The 15,680-nt window shown below is 51.9% G+C and overlaps 7 protein-coding genes and 1 non-coding gene across 8 annotated transcripts; 4 read left to right on the top strand and 4 right to left on the bottom strand.

The window, feature by feature from the left end:
• Positions 1-819: 819 nt before the first annotated feature.
• An01g12670 (hypothetical protein) lies at positions 820-1,242 on the top strand (the record flags this gene model as incomplete). Its single annotated transcript, XM_059744834.1, has 2 exons — positions 820-1,155; positions 1,219-1,242. The coding sequence occupies 2 exons, from the start codon at positions 820-822 to the stop codon at positions 1,240-1,242; spliced, it is 360 nt and encodes a 119-aa protein (XP_059599800.1).
• A 353-nt stretch (positions 1,243-1,595) lies between these two features.
• On the bottom strand, positions 1,596-2,818 carry An01g12660 (hypothetical protein; the record flags this gene model as incomplete). Its single annotated transcript, XM_059744826.1, has 4 exons — positions 1,596-1,733; positions 2,009-2,155; positions 2,320-2,627; positions 2,725-2,818. The coding sequence occupies 4 exons, from the start codon at positions 2,816-2,818 to the stop codon at positions 1,596-1,598; spliced, it is 687 nt and encodes a 228-aa protein (XP_059599799.1).
• Positions 2,819-4,106: 1,288 nt separating this feature from the next.
• tRNA-Val (CAC) lies at positions 4,107-4,202 on the bottom strand. Its single transcript has one exon. It is a non-coding gene; the product is annotated as a tRNA-Val (tRNA).
• Positions 4,203-4,645: 443 nt separating this feature from the next.
• On the top strand, positions 4,646-5,452 carry An01g12640 (uncharacterized protein; the record flags this gene model as incomplete). Its single annotated transcript, XM_001389633.1, has 1 exon — positions 4,646-5,452. One exon carries the CDS (start codon positions 4,646-4,648, stop codon positions 5,450-5,452), a length of 807 nt encoding a protein of 268 aa, XP_001389670.1.
• A 143-nt stretch (positions 5,453-5,595) lies between these two features.
• On the bottom strand, positions 5,596-6,960 carry An01g12630 (uncharacterized protein; the record flags this gene model as incomplete). Its single annotated transcript, XM_059744814.1, has 8 exons — positions 5,596-5,790; positions 5,886-5,990; positions 6,041-6,129; positions 6,194-6,369; positions 6,446-6,490; positions 6,545-6,676; positions 6,804-6,893; positions 6,947-6,960. The coding sequence occupies 8 exons, from the start codon at positions 6,958-6,960 to the stop codon at positions 5,596-5,598; spliced, it is 846 nt and encodes a 281-aa protein (XP_059599798.1).
• A 402-nt stretch (positions 6,961-7,362) lies between these two features.
• An01g12620 (uncharacterized protein) lies at positions 7,363-10,742 on the bottom strand (the record flags this gene model as incomplete). Its single annotated transcript, XM_059744806.1, has 4 exons — positions 7,363-9,309; positions 9,365-10,383; positions 10,441-10,634; positions 10,699-10,742. 4 exons carry the CDS (start codon positions 10,740-10,742, stop codon positions 7,363-7,365), a joined length of 3,204 nt encoding a protein of 1,067 aa, XP_059599797.1.
• An 850-nt stretch (positions 10,743-11,592) lies between these two features.
• On the top strand, positions 11,593-14,070 carry An01g12610 (uncharacterized protein; the record flags this gene model as incomplete). The annotated part of the gene is made up of 5 exons (XM_059744800.1): positions 11,593-11,701; positions 11,759-11,829; positions 11,887-12,178; positions 12,345-13,125; positions 13,173-14,070. 5 exons carry the CDS (start codon positions 11,593-11,595, stop codon positions 14,068-14,070), a joined length of 2,151 nt encoding a protein of 716 aa, XP_059599796.1.
• Positions 14,071-14,640: 570 nt separating this feature from the next.
• On the top strand, positions 14,641-15,585 carry An01g12600 (uncharacterized protein; the record flags this gene model as incomplete). Its single annotated transcript, XM_001389629.1, has 1 exon — positions 14,641-15,585. The coding sequence occupies one exon, from the start codon at positions 14,641-14,643 to the stop codon at positions 15,583-15,585; it is 945 nt and encodes a 314-aa protein (XP_001389666.1).
• Positions 15,586-15,680: the final 95 nt, after the last annotated feature.

Here is a 15,680-nt window from a genome sequence, read left to right as displayed (position 1 = left end):
GGGGGGGGGGGGGGGGGGAAATAAAAGAAAAACAAAAAAAAAAAAAACACTTAGGCCAAAACTAATGAAATAGAAGCCATCACTTTAATGGCTGAGAGCAGGCTAGGGCAGGATCAGTTTGCCCGACGCTATAAAACGGAGGTTTGTGAGGGGGGGAAAAGAACCAAAGAGATTGAAACGAGCCAGGATCGAGGAAGACAGCAACCATGGATGGGTCCTCCATCAAATTTAGACCAAGTGACTTCCGGGCGGGATGCGGACCGTCTCCCACACTTAGTTGAATAAAGGAAAGTTTCCTCGGGGGAGCCACTAACGCACAATATCTCCGTGGGCCTAGCGGTTGCTGCCCGCATTTTCAGGCACGCAAGCGTCAGGCAGCGTTACCAACACTCTGGTTGAAGGATTTGAAGCTTCGGACGTGCTTCCCTTTCAACCCTCGCCCGTAGCGCCCGCAGCGCCCACCACAGGCAAACCAAAACCCGTTCCAACCCTCCATCATTCAGGGTCACTAAACCACGGCATTGCGTGCAGCCGCTCCGGAGTGGATCAATTTGCTGAGGGCGCTCCGTATCTCTCTCTTCCTCTCTCTGGTAGCGCTAGATACATTGTGTCTCGCTGGTAGAGAGAGAGAGAGAGAGAGAGAGAGAGCGTGACTCTTTACACACACGCTGGTCGTTGGTTCCACTCGGACTCCGTCCTGGACGACTAGCCCGTGGCTGTGGGCATGGACATGATGACTCCCGGTCTTGGATACTAACAAGACTTTCCAGGAATCCAGGAAGGATCATGGTCGGAGATTATCATGATACTCATCACATCATGACCTCGCTGCGGGTGATCAGGAATAATTTCTCAGGTGGGGGCATGTTGGGAAGGAAAACCATGATTTCGCGACACCTCTCGCAGAAACGAAAAAGAAGGTTTCACTCTGTACTACCTCAATTATTTTCGGAATTCTCTGAAGTTCCTCAGTATTGCCATACCCACCACATGAAGGTTAGTGGAAGTGTGGGAGGCTGGCTGGGAGGGGGCTACGTTACATCCAACTATTCCTGGACGGGCTGCACCATGGAACTCAATATATCGGGACAACATGCTGGATCAGCGTTGGAGCTGAGGCCTGTGATCCATCCCGAACGGTTGGACAGCGCTATGGTAAGAGAGAGGAGGTGTGGAGGTGGAATTAAAAAATAATAAATAAAAACGAAATTAAAAAAGAGACGACACCATGAACAAAGGTAAAATCGGATCAAATAAAAACATCCAAGGCTCCCTCTCTCTCTGCCTCTCTCTCCCAACGGAGAAAGAAGAAAAAGCAAAAATAATAAAAAAAAAAGAGAGACAGAGAGAAAGAACTGGGCCGGTGGAGGACGGATGGACGGTCAGCGCCGTGAGCCGGGCACACTACGAGCTTAGGTCGACGCATGTAGTATGTACTCCGTATGCAAGTTGTCCCTCCTGTACTCCATACATACATCGTACATGTGTCCTCCAATCCATCCCATGGTCACCCGCCCGCTTGGCGCCCGAATCAGCCTGGCGTTTGACCTAAGGGAAAGTAGTTGCCTTAATGTAGGAATCCCATGTTGATCGTTTCACCGCTTCCCAGACTCTCGGGTCGATGGTGGTGATGCATGCATCATCCTTCTATGCGTTGTACTTGGTGCCTGGTCAAACCGGCTGTTCTCACCTGCTCGGCCTGCATACACCGAAGTCTTGGGAATTTCCCTCCCCTCTTTTTCCCCCATCAATCACACGCACTGACGACTGGTTCTCAGTTCTTCTTAACCCTACTAGTCTTCTAACTTATCTACTTGATGGCTTCGGACCATACAAATCATGTCTTTTATCTTTGTGTTTAACTGTATGTGGTACAGATGTGCACCTAACTAGTAGTACTGAATACATTCAGAAGATAGGCATTCTTGACGCTTGCTTCTGTGCGCTACTAGTACCTTCCTTAATGGCCACCTCACTTCCCCATTGTTCGATGACAAGTCAATCACACCCCCAACTTGAGATCCACGAATCTCTGCAGAGCAGCATTGCTGCAAGCCTCGCATTTATTCTCCTTAAACGACACAACCTTAGAACCAAGGATCGATTTGAGAGAGGGGGGTGGGAAGAGAGAGAGTTGTGGCTTCCCAGCTATCTCCTTCCCTTGGGGAATCATCACGGGGCACGTACTATACTAGCTGGCTTAGTACTTTAGCTCCCCCTCTCTAAATCCAACTAGATGAAAGGCAGCAATTACCGACCAGAAAAATTACCCCATCGAGGTTCTAACTCGATTGCGAAGTTCTGGGTTAATTACACGACCAGCAAGTTGATAGCCCCGATATCTAGATACACACTCACTGCAGAACTATACCTCCCTTTCATTTCTACAGACCTACGGAGCTGGTTTCTAAGCAAGGTCCTCCTGCTTGCTCCGGGCTCAGAATGGAGAGTCGTCGTGGCATCATCCACCTTCGACGCCCGGCCCGGTTTCCAATGTTCCCCATCGGAAATATCAACCCATACGACTGCTGGCCCATGATTTGCCCAACCGTTTGGCCTTCGGAGTCGGCCGTTGGTCGTCAACAATCGACCTTCCTTTCGGGGATGATGCTGGGACCAGTTGCGGTCTGTTTATTATGATAAAAGCCGACTTCTGGTCCCGTGCATGACAAAGACCTCCGTCTTTTGTAGCTATTTTTCCGCGGGTTGGTGACTATATCACACCTACTATTATGTAGGGGCTTTTAACTAACGCAGCCCCCGTCCTATTTCCTGCATCTGTGTTTGCCTTGCGGAAAGTGTCCGTCCATGATGGCATGCTGCTATTTCTACCGTTACGGTTCCCGTCCAATCAGCGAGGCATGGCCTGACCTACAAACGAGCCTCGATTGTGAGGCTCACCGTTGACCCCTCTAAAGCGAAGGGTAGCGGAGTACTTACTTACCTACAGAAAATCACATGGCATATACCGCTGGAGAATTGAGTTTACTAATAGCTACTGCCAGCCACAGCCACAAATTGGCCCGCGTCCGGTCAGGCAAACTGGGAATGAGGTATTATTAACAACGAATCTCCGAGTAGACAATGAGTGATTTTCATTTTGAAAAAAAATTCTTAGGGGGGCACGGTCCTCATTGTGCTCTCTGAGATGGTCTTGCGCTCTAAGTGGAGACCAAATGGCCGTGTCCATAAGTACTTAAATCGGCGTCTTATACAGCAAGGCGGGCGGTGCATGCCGCCTTTATAGCCTAGAACGATGGACTAGCGAACGGTGACAGGCAAAGTGGAGACTATTCATTCTGAAGAAATCACCCCTTTCTAGGGAGGAATTCTGCATGTCTTACTACTCTAGGGAGGTAGATAGACCGTGCCGTGGAGGCTTCCTTATAGGTTACGTATTTATTTTCATTGATAATATTCAAGAAATATAGCTTATTAATCCAATTCATAGCTAACTATACACGATAATCAACCTATAGTGGAGTTAGTCGAGATGCCATTACAACAACGACAAGATACTAGCGGTACGAATTAGAGATGAAATCATAGTATCACTAATGATATGCATCGATTGTCCATGATTCAGCAAATATTCCAGCAATTAGTTGGGCAGCCCATTCTCGATGCTATTTCTATATAGTACTAATTAGCAACTCTATGGGTGTGCTGGCGGACGTGTTGCTTGCCAGAATGAAGTCATTGTTGTACACAAATTGTAGAGCTGGTCTGCATATTTATATCCCCATACCACACTATACCAAACACCACTCCCATGCTCATCCATAGTACTACCATGATATAAACAACGCCATCGCTATAGCTTTCAAACCCTGTTAGTCTACTAATCACATGCTACTAGCTTCATAGCATCCAATATTATAACCCCCATAATATTACTTGTATTACTAGTCAGAGAGAGGAAGGAGACCGCGCGACCAGCATACCTAGTCCAACATACTACCTTGACAAATACTATAATCCCCCAAAGTAGGAGATATATATTATATCCGCGCATAAAACACACTAAACCCACAAAAATCAAACCTAAACCCAATAGATCAAAGATTAGTCCCAAGATTAGAAAAAAACAAAAACAAAGACAAAAATAGTCGCGCCCGGGATCGAACCGGGAACCTTCTCGGAACCTCATCAAACAAGCTGACGATGTGAACGAGAAATCATAACCATTAGACCACGCGACTGGTGATTTAAAGTTTGCAAATTTTCGGTCCTTATTCCACAAAGCCAAACCGGTTAGTTATCTTATCGCGGAGTTGCAGCAGGACTGGATTAGATAGTAGTTAGATTTTTTTCCAATCTCCCCTTCTTACCTACATTACTCCGTATCTGATCTTTCTATCCCTTCGCGCTCTTTGGGTCGCTTTGTTCCTTTGTTTGGGTGTGTGTGTGTTTGGGGGTATTCTACATAGCGGTTCTTCTTTTCCCTTTCTTCCATACAAGTTACATACATACGTGTGCCGTCTGCGTTTCACCGTTCGATCGGTCGGTCGATATGAACTGAGTGTTTCTGTCGCATTCAACGGATTACCAACCTACCAACCTACCGACTTTACTGCCTCCGAACCACTCGCTCACCCACCACCTACTTCCACATATCCAGAACCGAATAAGCAAGGATAAGAAAATGGACGCCCAAGCCTACCTTCTCCGCCACGGCTGGTCCGGCCCCGGCAACCCCCTCAACCCGAACCGCCGCCCCGGCACACACGGCGGTCTGGGCCTGACGAGGCCGATTCTCGTTGCGCGACGCCAAGGCAACCAAGGCGTGGGGAAGAAGACCACCAAGGATCCCACGAATCAATGGTGGTTGCGGGGTTTCGAGGACGCGCTGAAGGGCGTGGGCGATGAGAACAAGAGTGCGGGGGATGCGAAGCGCACGCCGAATGCGTTGACGAGTGAGCTGTATCGGTATTTTGTGAGGGGGGAGACGGTTCCTGGGACGCTGGGGAATAAAGACAAGAAGGAGGACGGGGAAAGTAGGAAGAGGAAGGCTGGGGAGGATGATGAGGATGCTGATGGGAAGAAGAAGCGGAAGAAGGGGGAGGAGACTAAGGAGGAGAGACGGGTGAGGAGGGAGGAGAAGAGGAAGAGGAAGGAGGAGAGGGCGAAGAGAAGAGAGGAGAGGAAGAAGAGGAGGGAGGCGAAGGAGGCTAGGAGGGCGGAGAGGAGGGAGAAGAAGGAGAAGAAGAGGTTGGTGAAGGAGGAGAAGAAGAAGAGGAAGGCTGGTCCAGAGAATGAGTATCCCACGCCGCCGGAGACGGAGGTGGAACAGACGGAGTCAAGCGGAAGGGATGAGTCGGTGGAAAAAGTGAAGAAGGTGAAGAAGGACAAGAAGGAGAAGAAAACGAAGCGAGAGATTTCTACGTCTGATGACGAGTCAAAGAAAAAGAAGTCGAAAAAGTCCAAGGATGAGACGGTGTCCTCGAAGTGAACGTGAACGAACGGGATAAGAGATGCTCTCTGGCAGTATATAGATAGATTCGACTTAAAGATACCCATGGCTGTGCTACTTGGTTGTATATTCTCACGAACAATATTTGCAACATTCATTATTCTTTGTTTATCATCATATTATCATGATGCTACTTGCTTAGCCTCTGTAGGCAGCTTTCCGGGCTTGCCAGAGAGAATCCAAGGCCGTCTCTCCCAGAACTCATCCTTGATGATGTCGACATGATCGACCACGACCTGCACTTTGCGACGCAGTTTGCGGATCTTTTCCTGCTGTGTCTTGGAGGGTGTGTCCTCCTGCAATGGTGATGTTTCTTCCTGCACGCTGGAGTCCGGTTTGGCTTTCACATCCTCTAGTTGATACTGTATCTTGGTCAGTAGCCACACATACGAGGCAGCGGAGACACACATACCTGGCGATAGATGACGCTGCCCTTCTTATAGATCTCTTCTTCATTATTATAGTTGATACCGAACCTCTTGAAGAGGATCTCATTCTTGTCAGAAGACAGGGTGCCCTAGTTCACACTGTTAGCAGCAGCAGCATCTCTCAAAACCAGAAACTCACCTTCAATTCCAGTTCAGCTTCTCTTCTATCCATCCCACCTTGCAGGACCATGGTCCAAAATGTCGTATTGTAAAGATTGTTAATATGACCTGCAGCATATTAGCACACAACAACCCGAAGGAACATTTATGCTGCGAATGGAATAAAACTCACAATCCACCTGCCGCCAGCTCATATAATCCCTAAATATCCTAGAGTTCGGATACATCACTGCTCTTCCATCAAACGAAGGCAGAGCCGCTGGCTGGAGCGGCGTATCTGGGAAATACGTTCCCCACAGATAGATATAATGTGCCGTGAATGTTGACACAATAGTCGTTACTAACTTGCTGCATCCCCAAGGCAAGTAAGTTCATACTGCTAGTGGACATGAAATATTGCGCGAAAAAAAAAGAGATGACTTACGCACTCCGCCGCTCGAACAATTGGCAGTTGGGATGAAAAGCAAAACTAATGTCAAGTCAATATCGCCACATTTGACCAGGAGCATGCCGCATCACGTACCTGTACTCATCGCTAATACCGTAGGCGATGCAAAGATCAGGTAGGTCTTTCATGACGCCGACTGCTGCAGCATTCATTAGGTCTAGGGCCCGGCGGTCGTTGGGCTTTATGAAGCCGTAGTGATCAGAGAGTCTACATTCTTTCAGTTAGCAACATGTAGACAGCCAGCTGATGAAATTAGATGTTATCTCAGCTGCTAATAGCAGTTGATCAGGAGCGCAGCGTCATGTTGGAGCTTTGAAAGAGAGGTGGCACTGACTTGTGGAAGCCTCTGCCATCGATCCGGACCACAATCCATGTATTGGGGAGTAGAGCGTCCGGTTGCTCGAATGATTTGACGTATTCATATCTGTGGAGGTTAGCAGCGGCTCTCAAAGAATATTAAAGAGGTAGGGAAGATACTTGGAATTTGCCATCTTGCTTTAGACTGCAGTATTCAAACTGCCGATGATTGTTGTGCAGGAAAAGCCGTCGGGCTGGCGAGGGAGGATGAATCATGAAGATTTGGGTGGGGATGAGGGACGAACCGAACCGTCCCTCCACTGCCAGCGTTGCGCTGCTCTGCACCACCTGCTCTCAGCATTCCTGGTTTGGTGCAAACTTCTCCGATGTGATATACTTTCAACTAGAGCTTTCGCCTATTCAATTACTACAGCCAATGGCAGATATACGGAAGAGAGAATCATATCAAGAGGATAAGAAAGGCATGCTATGTGCCACACAATGACTTCTACCGTCACTAGTTAAGAGATTGAAAGAATGCCTAACGCCACAGGGCGACCTAAAGAAATGAGAAATAAAGAATGAATGCTGTATGTTCATGCTTGGACCTCCTCCGCTGCCTCTTCATCCTCAGCCTCGCTAACATGCTCACTGGGGCGCTCGCTCGTCTCACTGGCGGCCTTGTCGGACTTCCTGGACATGCGACTGAAGAATCCCAGGCTGCTTCGAGTTGACCGGTCAGCCGAAGGAGCGCTGGACACAGTACTGTCCACACTCTTGGCAAGCATCGCCTCGCTGTGTGCGTCTTCGTCAATGTCGCCTTGCGAAGGGTCACCCTTCTTGGAGAAGAGCCCTGATCGGTCCTTCCAGGAACTGAACTTGCTGGAACTGCCCTTTCGGGTGATTTTGCGAATGAATGACTCTTTCGAGCTTCCATTATCCAGCGAGCCTGCGGAGGGCATACGTTCCAAGGATTCGTATGAGTCGCCTGTGTACATAGAAAGAGAGCGAGAATCCCGCGAGGTACGCGATTCAGACGGAGAGCCTTCCTCCATGTGAAAGTCAAATGGAGCATCTAGCTCTCGGTCCCTCGCTGCCTCTTTCTCTTTGCTCTTATCCGATCGCTTCCCAAAGATGGTCCTGAAGGAAGGCGCTGCAGGATTCAACTTCGGGGTGACTGGTCGGTGAGAAGATGATGGTCGCGTTCCAATAGGCGCCTGCAATGGCCGACCTTGTCTCTCGAACGAATCCTGAAGAAAGTCTGGTTCTCCGGTAAGGCCTAAAGGTAAGTGACCCGATGAGCCGTACTGTGTAGATGGCCGGCGCGACTGCACCCGGGACCAAGTCGACGGGGAGGTCCAGTCAAAACCCAAAGGACTCCGATGGCCTTGCTTTTCTGCTGATGGCCAACCAAAGTGACGATTATCGGTGGAGGGATGAGGAAGCTGGTTTTCGAAAGAGAAGGTCGATGAGGGCCGCGGCGACAACGACTCCCGGCGTACTGTGCCCAAGATGGAGGAAGGATCAATTGGATCATGACGAGGACTGAACTGATTGTATCCTGTGCTTTGATCGGAATTCTCACTGGACTTGAGCAGACCGTGTCCGCCGCCAAATCCAAATCGGCTGGATGAGAAAATGCTGGAAATGCCCGCACGACGCGAGGGAAGATGGTCGGAGGAGCTGTCTGTTGTAACACCTGCTGTGTTGCTCCTGGGGAACAGAGACATCGGGTTCGCCCAGTTGCCTGTATAGCTCAGCCGACGCCGTCTAGCCCCTATGGGATCCATCTCCTCCAGATTACGGGGGAACGACTGACTTTGTCCTGGCTTCAAACTGCCCAGTAGAGGTGGCTCATCTGCCAGTGTCTTGCCGCGAGGTCGGTGGAAGCCAAAGAGCCCCGAAAGCCTGCGCGACGCACTCTTCGGTGCCTCGCCTACATCCAAGTTCACTGGTTGCGATTCAACATCTTTAGGCAGGGTCTGGTCCTCCGGACTCGCAAAGAGGCTTTCCGGCCTGCTTCCGGTAGAGTCTGGTGAAGGTGGCCCATGGGGAAACTCTAGCGCAGTGCTTGGCTGCTCGAGGTTGGAAAAGCGAGAACGGATGGCCGGACGAGGGAGTTCGGGAGACTCCTCATCCCCGAGAAGATCGGACGGGAGAAGTGCGTCGGCACGAGGGCTCATCTGAGGGTTTCCAAGCGACATATCCGAGTATCCTCGCGTACTATCAGACTGGCCCGAAAGGCTCGGGAGGGTCATTCCATTGTTGATGTTGAAGAAGGCAGAAGTCGGGCCAAAGGTGGGAGACCCAGTGGCAGGAGGGTTGTAGCTAATGCCGCCGGGAAATGATGGCTCTAAGGCCGTGAAATTCATCGGAGATGAGACATTACTGGCGAGTGAGCTGCGGTGTCGACGTGGGCGGATAGTCGCAGTGTTGGAGAGATCAAGATCGAGAGCTGGGAGAGAAAAGGGACCTGTGCTGCCGGTACGTTGGGTGGTTAGCCACTTCAGGCGCTCCTGCGCTTCCTGGTACTGCTGCTGAGCCTGTAGAATGAATTAGAGACTATCCCGGAAAGCAGGCCATTGCAAGAATACTAACCTGGGTGTGAAGGTTGACGAGGGTAGCATAGCGAGCGTGAAGATTGCTCAATTTGATCTCCCACTGCCGGGCTCGCTCATTGTCAATGCGATCCAACTCCTTTCCATCCTCGCTATCTGCTTCCTGGTGGTTTTGCCTCTCCTCCTCGAGCTTCTTGACACGCCCGCCCTTGTCTTGGATTTCGTCATCGATGACCTTCATCTCTGCCTGTTCCTTGGCAATCTTCTCCCGAATCTCATCTCCACGCTGCTTCCCCTCTTCTTCCAGCCGTGTCTTTTCCTCTCTCGATTCCGCTGCTTCACGGTTCATGTTTTCAACCCGCTCCTGCCACCGGACGATGTCGGACTTGCGCTTCTTACGTTCAGACTCCTTCTGTTGCAGGAGTCTTTCACGCTTCGCCTTCTCACTCTGCACTGTACGATTCACACTTTCCAGCTTGTAAACGTGCTTCTTCAGGTCGCCACTCGCTTCATCCTTTTCCTTGACCCGCTTTTTCAAGTCGTCACGCTGTTTCTCGAGTTCCTTCAGAAGAGCAATGTGCTCCTCTTCTTCATCGGTGGTTTGCTTCTCGACGGTCTCGTTCTCGTGCTGCAGGGATTTCAATCGGTCGGCGAGTTGTTCAAGGGTCTCGTCGTGATCATCATTCGTGGCGCTCTTCTGTGTCTCCTCCGCCTGGCCATGCGAGACCTCCGTCCCGCTCGCTGCAGGAGACGGCTTCCGGCCGGCTGAAGATCGCTTTGCTTGGAGCTGTCCGCCGCTGTGCTCCCGAGACATCACGGGGGCCGAGGGAGCAGCAAGACCAGCGGTAGACCGGGGGATGGACGCCCGAATGGTAGGGTTGCCGACCTTAGCATTCTGTTGGGTTTGCGACAAGGGCAGAGACTTTGTGCGCACATGGATGATTGCACTTGGGGTTTGGAAGTTTGCGGCACTAACTGAAAGAACGCAAATATGATATATACTTCCGGGAACCAAGTTCAGGATTTCGACTGCAGTTTCCGCTCGTTTCGATTCGCCCACTGACAACTCATTAGTATCAACAGAAAGAGATTCGAGGGAGCCATTGCCGAGGGTACCCTTGATGCCGTTCAGTTGGATGATGTGCTTGTGGATGGAATTGTGAAATTCGGGTTGTTTCCAAGCGATGCGAATTTCACGGGCGGTGATCTCTTCGAGGGTGACTTCTGGTGGCGGAGGAATATCCAGACCGAGCTTTTCAACTAGGACGTCGTTCGGGGTCTGGCAAACCTGCCACGCACGGTACAGCAGCCTTTTGAGAAAAGTTTAATTTAGCTGTGCGCTCTCTACACACTAACTGAGATCTTGCGACCTACCAGATTAGAGCCCAGAGAATGGTGACTGCCAGGAAGAGAGCCATGACGCCTCGCACCCTCACTCGGGGAACTACGCTGGGGTAGGCGTCGAAGGAGAGAAACAACGGCTCATACATCCCAGCGTCCGAAACCCATGGAGAGGGAGAAAGGAGGGAGGGGACTGGCAACCTCGTCGAGGGCAGTGAAGGGTCAGCAAAGCAGACGATTCACTAGATAGTTTAATCCGTGGGAGTCGAGGAGGAATTAATGCGATGCTCCGCGGAGGCTGCCGAGCGAGAGAGTGGGACAGAGTCACCTGACTGGGACACCTCCGCTGACTCATCCCTGAGTCAACTGGTGCAGATCATGGGATGCTCCGGACTAAACTACATTGGGAGATTTTTCAAAAAATAGCCTGCGCCAGCCGGAAGCGGCCTAGTGCCCGCTCCAAGCCGAGGAAGGCAGGGAAGAGGCAGCCTGGAGCACATGACGGACCGCCCGGCCGGGGAGAGACAGACGAGCGGTTGGGCTGTTGAGCCTTCTCGCAGGTCCCAACAATAATAGAATCGCCATTTGCTGCTCTTCTCCCATTTCGCTGTCCTATCTGTCTCACTTTGTTGTCTGTACGCCCTGCTGGTGCTGCAGGTTCCACTCGCTTGTTTTCGATCGTGGTCAAATGCTTGCATGCCAGCTCATTCGCTTTGCAAGTGACCGTCTCTCGTTAGTGATTCCACTCCGGCGCATGTCTATCGGGCATTGTCACATGGGCCGTATGTAGGCGGCAATTCCTGCACCTCCGCCGTCTGACCTCCGACCCCCCTCTCTATCTGCTGTGTTCTTTGTTTTGTGCTTCGCCTTTGTCGCTTGGGAATTGTTACAATATTCTCCAGGGACTTTCCCTGTTACTCTCGCAGGATGCAGTACGTCCGAAGTATCAGCGGTTCCGTCTCCAAGACGTGGAACTCCATCAATCCAGCCACCTTGAGCGGGGCAATCGATGTGATTGTGATTGAACAAGAGGATGGTTCGTGGTCTGCTTCTTTCAATTTATCGTCAAAAGAAGGACTAATATCCGGTATAGGAACTCTGGCTTGTTCACCTTTCCACGTTCGATTCGGCAAATTCTCCTTGCTCCGCCCGTACGAGAAGAAGGTACCGTCTCCCGCATCGATCCTGACAGCGACCCCACATAACTAAAGGCGCTTTAAGGTGGAATTTTCCGTAAATGGTGTAAAGCAAGACTATGCGATGAAGCTGGGTGAAGGTGGGGAGGCTTTCTTTGTCTTTGAGACAACAGACGAGATCCCCGCCTCGCTGCAGACTTCGCCCCTGGTTTCTCCAAGCAGCAGTCCCAAGATGCGCAGTGAGGAGAATCTTCCTCCATCGCTCCAGGAACCCGATTACCTGGACCTCGATCGATCATCTAATGGCAATTTGGATGGGAAATCTTCAACAGCCCTTCCTGTGCTGTCGCGGAGTATGCGGGCATCGAGCGATTTAGGTGGGTTCTAATGCAGACCTACACTTATCGAGTTATTGACATTCATCTGCGACAGGTACCCTTACTCCTCTTTCACGGTCGCCGGATGACTCCAGCTTGGGCAGGTCCCGACATGGCTCGTTCGGCGATGCACCCAGCAAAATTGACCGGACGGCTACGGATACAGTGTTGTTGACCAAGAGCCGCTCCAACAGTGTTAGCGTAGCGGACCAAGTATACGGAATGCAGTCCTCTGGCGCCAGCGCCGCGAGCGATGATATGGGCCAGGATGGTCGTTCGAGAAGCCCTCCGCCATTAACTCCCGAAGAGGCGATGTCTCGCGCCGTCTCGCTTTCGAAGAAACTCTCCGGATCGAATATTCCGTCTCACGTTACCGAAACGGGAGACCTCATGCTCGACATGACTGGTTACAAGAGCAGCGAAGAGGATGCTCTGCGAGCGGAAGTTCTTGCACGGAAGATCCTTGCCGAGGAGTTGGAGGGCCCCTATGACATCGGGGCTCTCATCGGGGCCGACGAACATGGGAACCTGTGGATCTACAGTAGCGAGGAAGCAAAGGAGGCTGCCAATCGCCGAGCTACGTTCAATGCGATGCGACCGGGCTCCGCCATGAGCGAGCATGCCATCTCCGACCCGGGGTACCACAGCGACAGTGACAAGTCTTTGCAGGACAAGCCGCTACCCAGCCGGCACTACCGCACCCAGTCTGATGTCCAACCCGGCTTCCCTACCCCACCGCAGTCACCGACGCCAGAAGCCCAAGAGCCAACTCGAAACTATGCAAAGACCCTCCGTCTCACGAGTAATCAGCTGAAGGCCCTGAACTTGAAGCCTGGTGCGAACAGCATGTCGTTCAGCGTCAACCGGGCTACTTGCACGGCGACGATGTATCTATGGAATGGAAATATTCCTATTGTAATCTCCGATATTGACGGAACCATCACCAAGTAAGTGTTCTTGATCTGGGACGTCGGAAGTCGCTAATGGATTGTAGGTCTGATGCTCTTGGCCATGTGTTAAACATGATTGGGCGTGACTGGACTCATGCTGGAGTAGCCAAATTGTATACTGACATTGTCAACAACGGGTATAACATCATGTACCTTACAAGTCGATCCGTTGGCCAGGCAGATACGACGCGGGCTTACTTGTACGGAGTTAATCAGGACGGCTGGCGACTGCCCAAGGGGCCGGTCATCATGAGTCCTGATCGAACCATGGCAGCACTCCGACGAGAAATCTACCTGAGGAAGCCTGAGGTGTTCAAGATGGCATGTCTACGGGATATCTTGAATTTGTTCAATGGGAAAGAGAATCCCTTCTACGCCGGGTTCGGCAACCGTCTCACCGATGCGCTGAGTTACCGGTCGGTGAACATCCCGTCCACCAGGATCTTCACGATCAATTCGAATGCCGAGGTCGTCCTGGACCTTCTTAGTCTAAACAAGTACAAGAGCAGTTACGTTTCGATGACGGAGCTGCTGGACCATTTCTTCCCGCCGGTGAGTCTGCTGGTCCAGGCTGGTGGCGAAGAATACACCGACTTCACCTATTGGAGAGAGCCTCCTCCGGATCTGGAGGACTTTTCCTGCACAGACAGCGAAGCAGAAGAAGGTGACCAAGAGGAGGACGAAGATGAGGAGGAGGAAGACGAGGAGTACGACGGGGAGCTGAGTGACGAGGAAGCAAGTGATGTCGATGAGGATGAGGCTGGAGAAGAGCTCGGGGCGAGCTATATCTCGCAGGACTCGGTCGATGGATCTGAACTGATGGACAGTCTCAATCTCCATGCTGCCGATGAAGACATCGAGGACGAAGATGAGGTCGCCTCGGAAGAGGAGTTGGACCCTCCTCGTCCAAGCCAATCCAACCCTGGCTCTCCCAAACGTTGAGGGCAGCAAAGATGCATCAACTGCATTACGGCGGCCAACTCACAGGCCAGGGACTTGACATTTATTGCATGGATGAGGTGTTTGTGTTATAGATTTGCATGATGGGCGTTTGCACCGGTCGCATAGCCATATTGTTACTTTTGTTGGGTGGCACATAATGTATGATAGTTGAGACGCTGAGTTGCACAGTATAGAATTGTTGCATCACTACAATTATCCTTTTTCTTTCTTAATTTTTGGTTGCTGCTTCTGCTGCAACATCGCGTACCTTGAAGGTCCCAAATGCTGGGAATCAATCGCCTGCCGAAGGCGGTCTAGCGCGGACTTGCCTGGCCGACCGACTCTCGCTTTGCCTTCATCGGCATTTCATCTCCAGCTTCATCAACCCCAGCATCCATCTACACTCGTGCATCGACTGATCTACACCTGCGTCGGATACTTCGAAACCCATCCTGATCAGCAGGCGATGCCAGCGCCCACCAATTGACCAGCCTCCCAAGCGCGTCGCTACACCTACTATCCCGTCAACGACTACTACCTCATTCCATCACCACCTCAATACTATTCAGAATGGCCTCACCAAACCACGCGCAACCTCCCACCACCCAACCCATCACACCTCCCGCCGAACCCTCAAGCACTCAACCCACCGCATCCCAAAACACCACCGCTACTACCGCCCCCGCCGCACCACCAACCACAACCACAACCAACAACCCCAGCACCACCACCACCACCGCACCCGCCGCCAGCACCCAACCGACCCAGATCCCCTCCACCTCCCTCAAAGACAGCGGCAAATCGCGGCGTCCGCGCGATGTCCGCCTCATCCACATGCTCCTCTCCTCGTTGGGGGTAACAGCGTACCAAGAGCGCGTCCCACTCCAACTCCTCGACTTCGCCTACCGCTACACGTCCTCAGTGCTGCAGGACGCAGTGCATCTCGCGACAGAAGGCTACGCCGGTGGTCCTGAGTCTTCGACCGGTGGGGGATCCCGCGCCGGCGCGTCCGAAATCAATACTGTGTCGTTACCGGCGCTGCGGCTGGCTATTGCGTCCCGACTGCACTATCAGTTCCAGGCGGGCTTGCCGAAGGAGTTCCTGATGGATGTGGCGGCGGAGAGGAATCGCGTGGCGCTGCCCGGGGCGAGTCGCGGCTTTGATAGTCAGGGGATGGCGAAGACGGCGGCCGCGAATCAGAGTATTGTTATGGGTGGGATGAGGTTGCCGCCGGAGAGGTTCTGTTTGACGGGTACTGGGTGGAATATGAGGGAGGAGTGGGAGAGTGAGGGTGAGGAGGAGGTTGAAGGGGATGATACTGCTGGTGGTGCTGGGAGGGAGAATGGAATGGGTGGTGGTGCTGGTGGTGGGACGAAGGCCGAAGAGGGTGAGGAGGGCGCAGATGAGGAGGAGGATGGGAAGATGGAGGATGTGTTTGGGGAGGATACGGCGATGGGGGAGGGTGATGGGGATGGAGGGGATGGGGATGGGGATAAGGATATGACGGATGTCTAGACACCAGTGGAGAGTTGGAAGAGGAAGAGTGTATCTGCATAGAGGCGTTAGGGCGCAGGGTAACTAGTCACTACTACGACTACCTACTTAGTACA

The sequence above is a fragment of the Aspergillus niger genome, assembly GCF_000002855.4.
Source record: "Aspergillus niger supercontig An01".
NCBI classification, from domain to species: domain Eukaryota; kingdom Fungi; phylum Ascomycota; class Eurotiomycetes; order Eurotiales; family Aspergillaceae; genus Aspergillus; species Aspergillus niger.
This window is presented reverse-complemented; position numbering and strand designations above follow the sequence as displayed.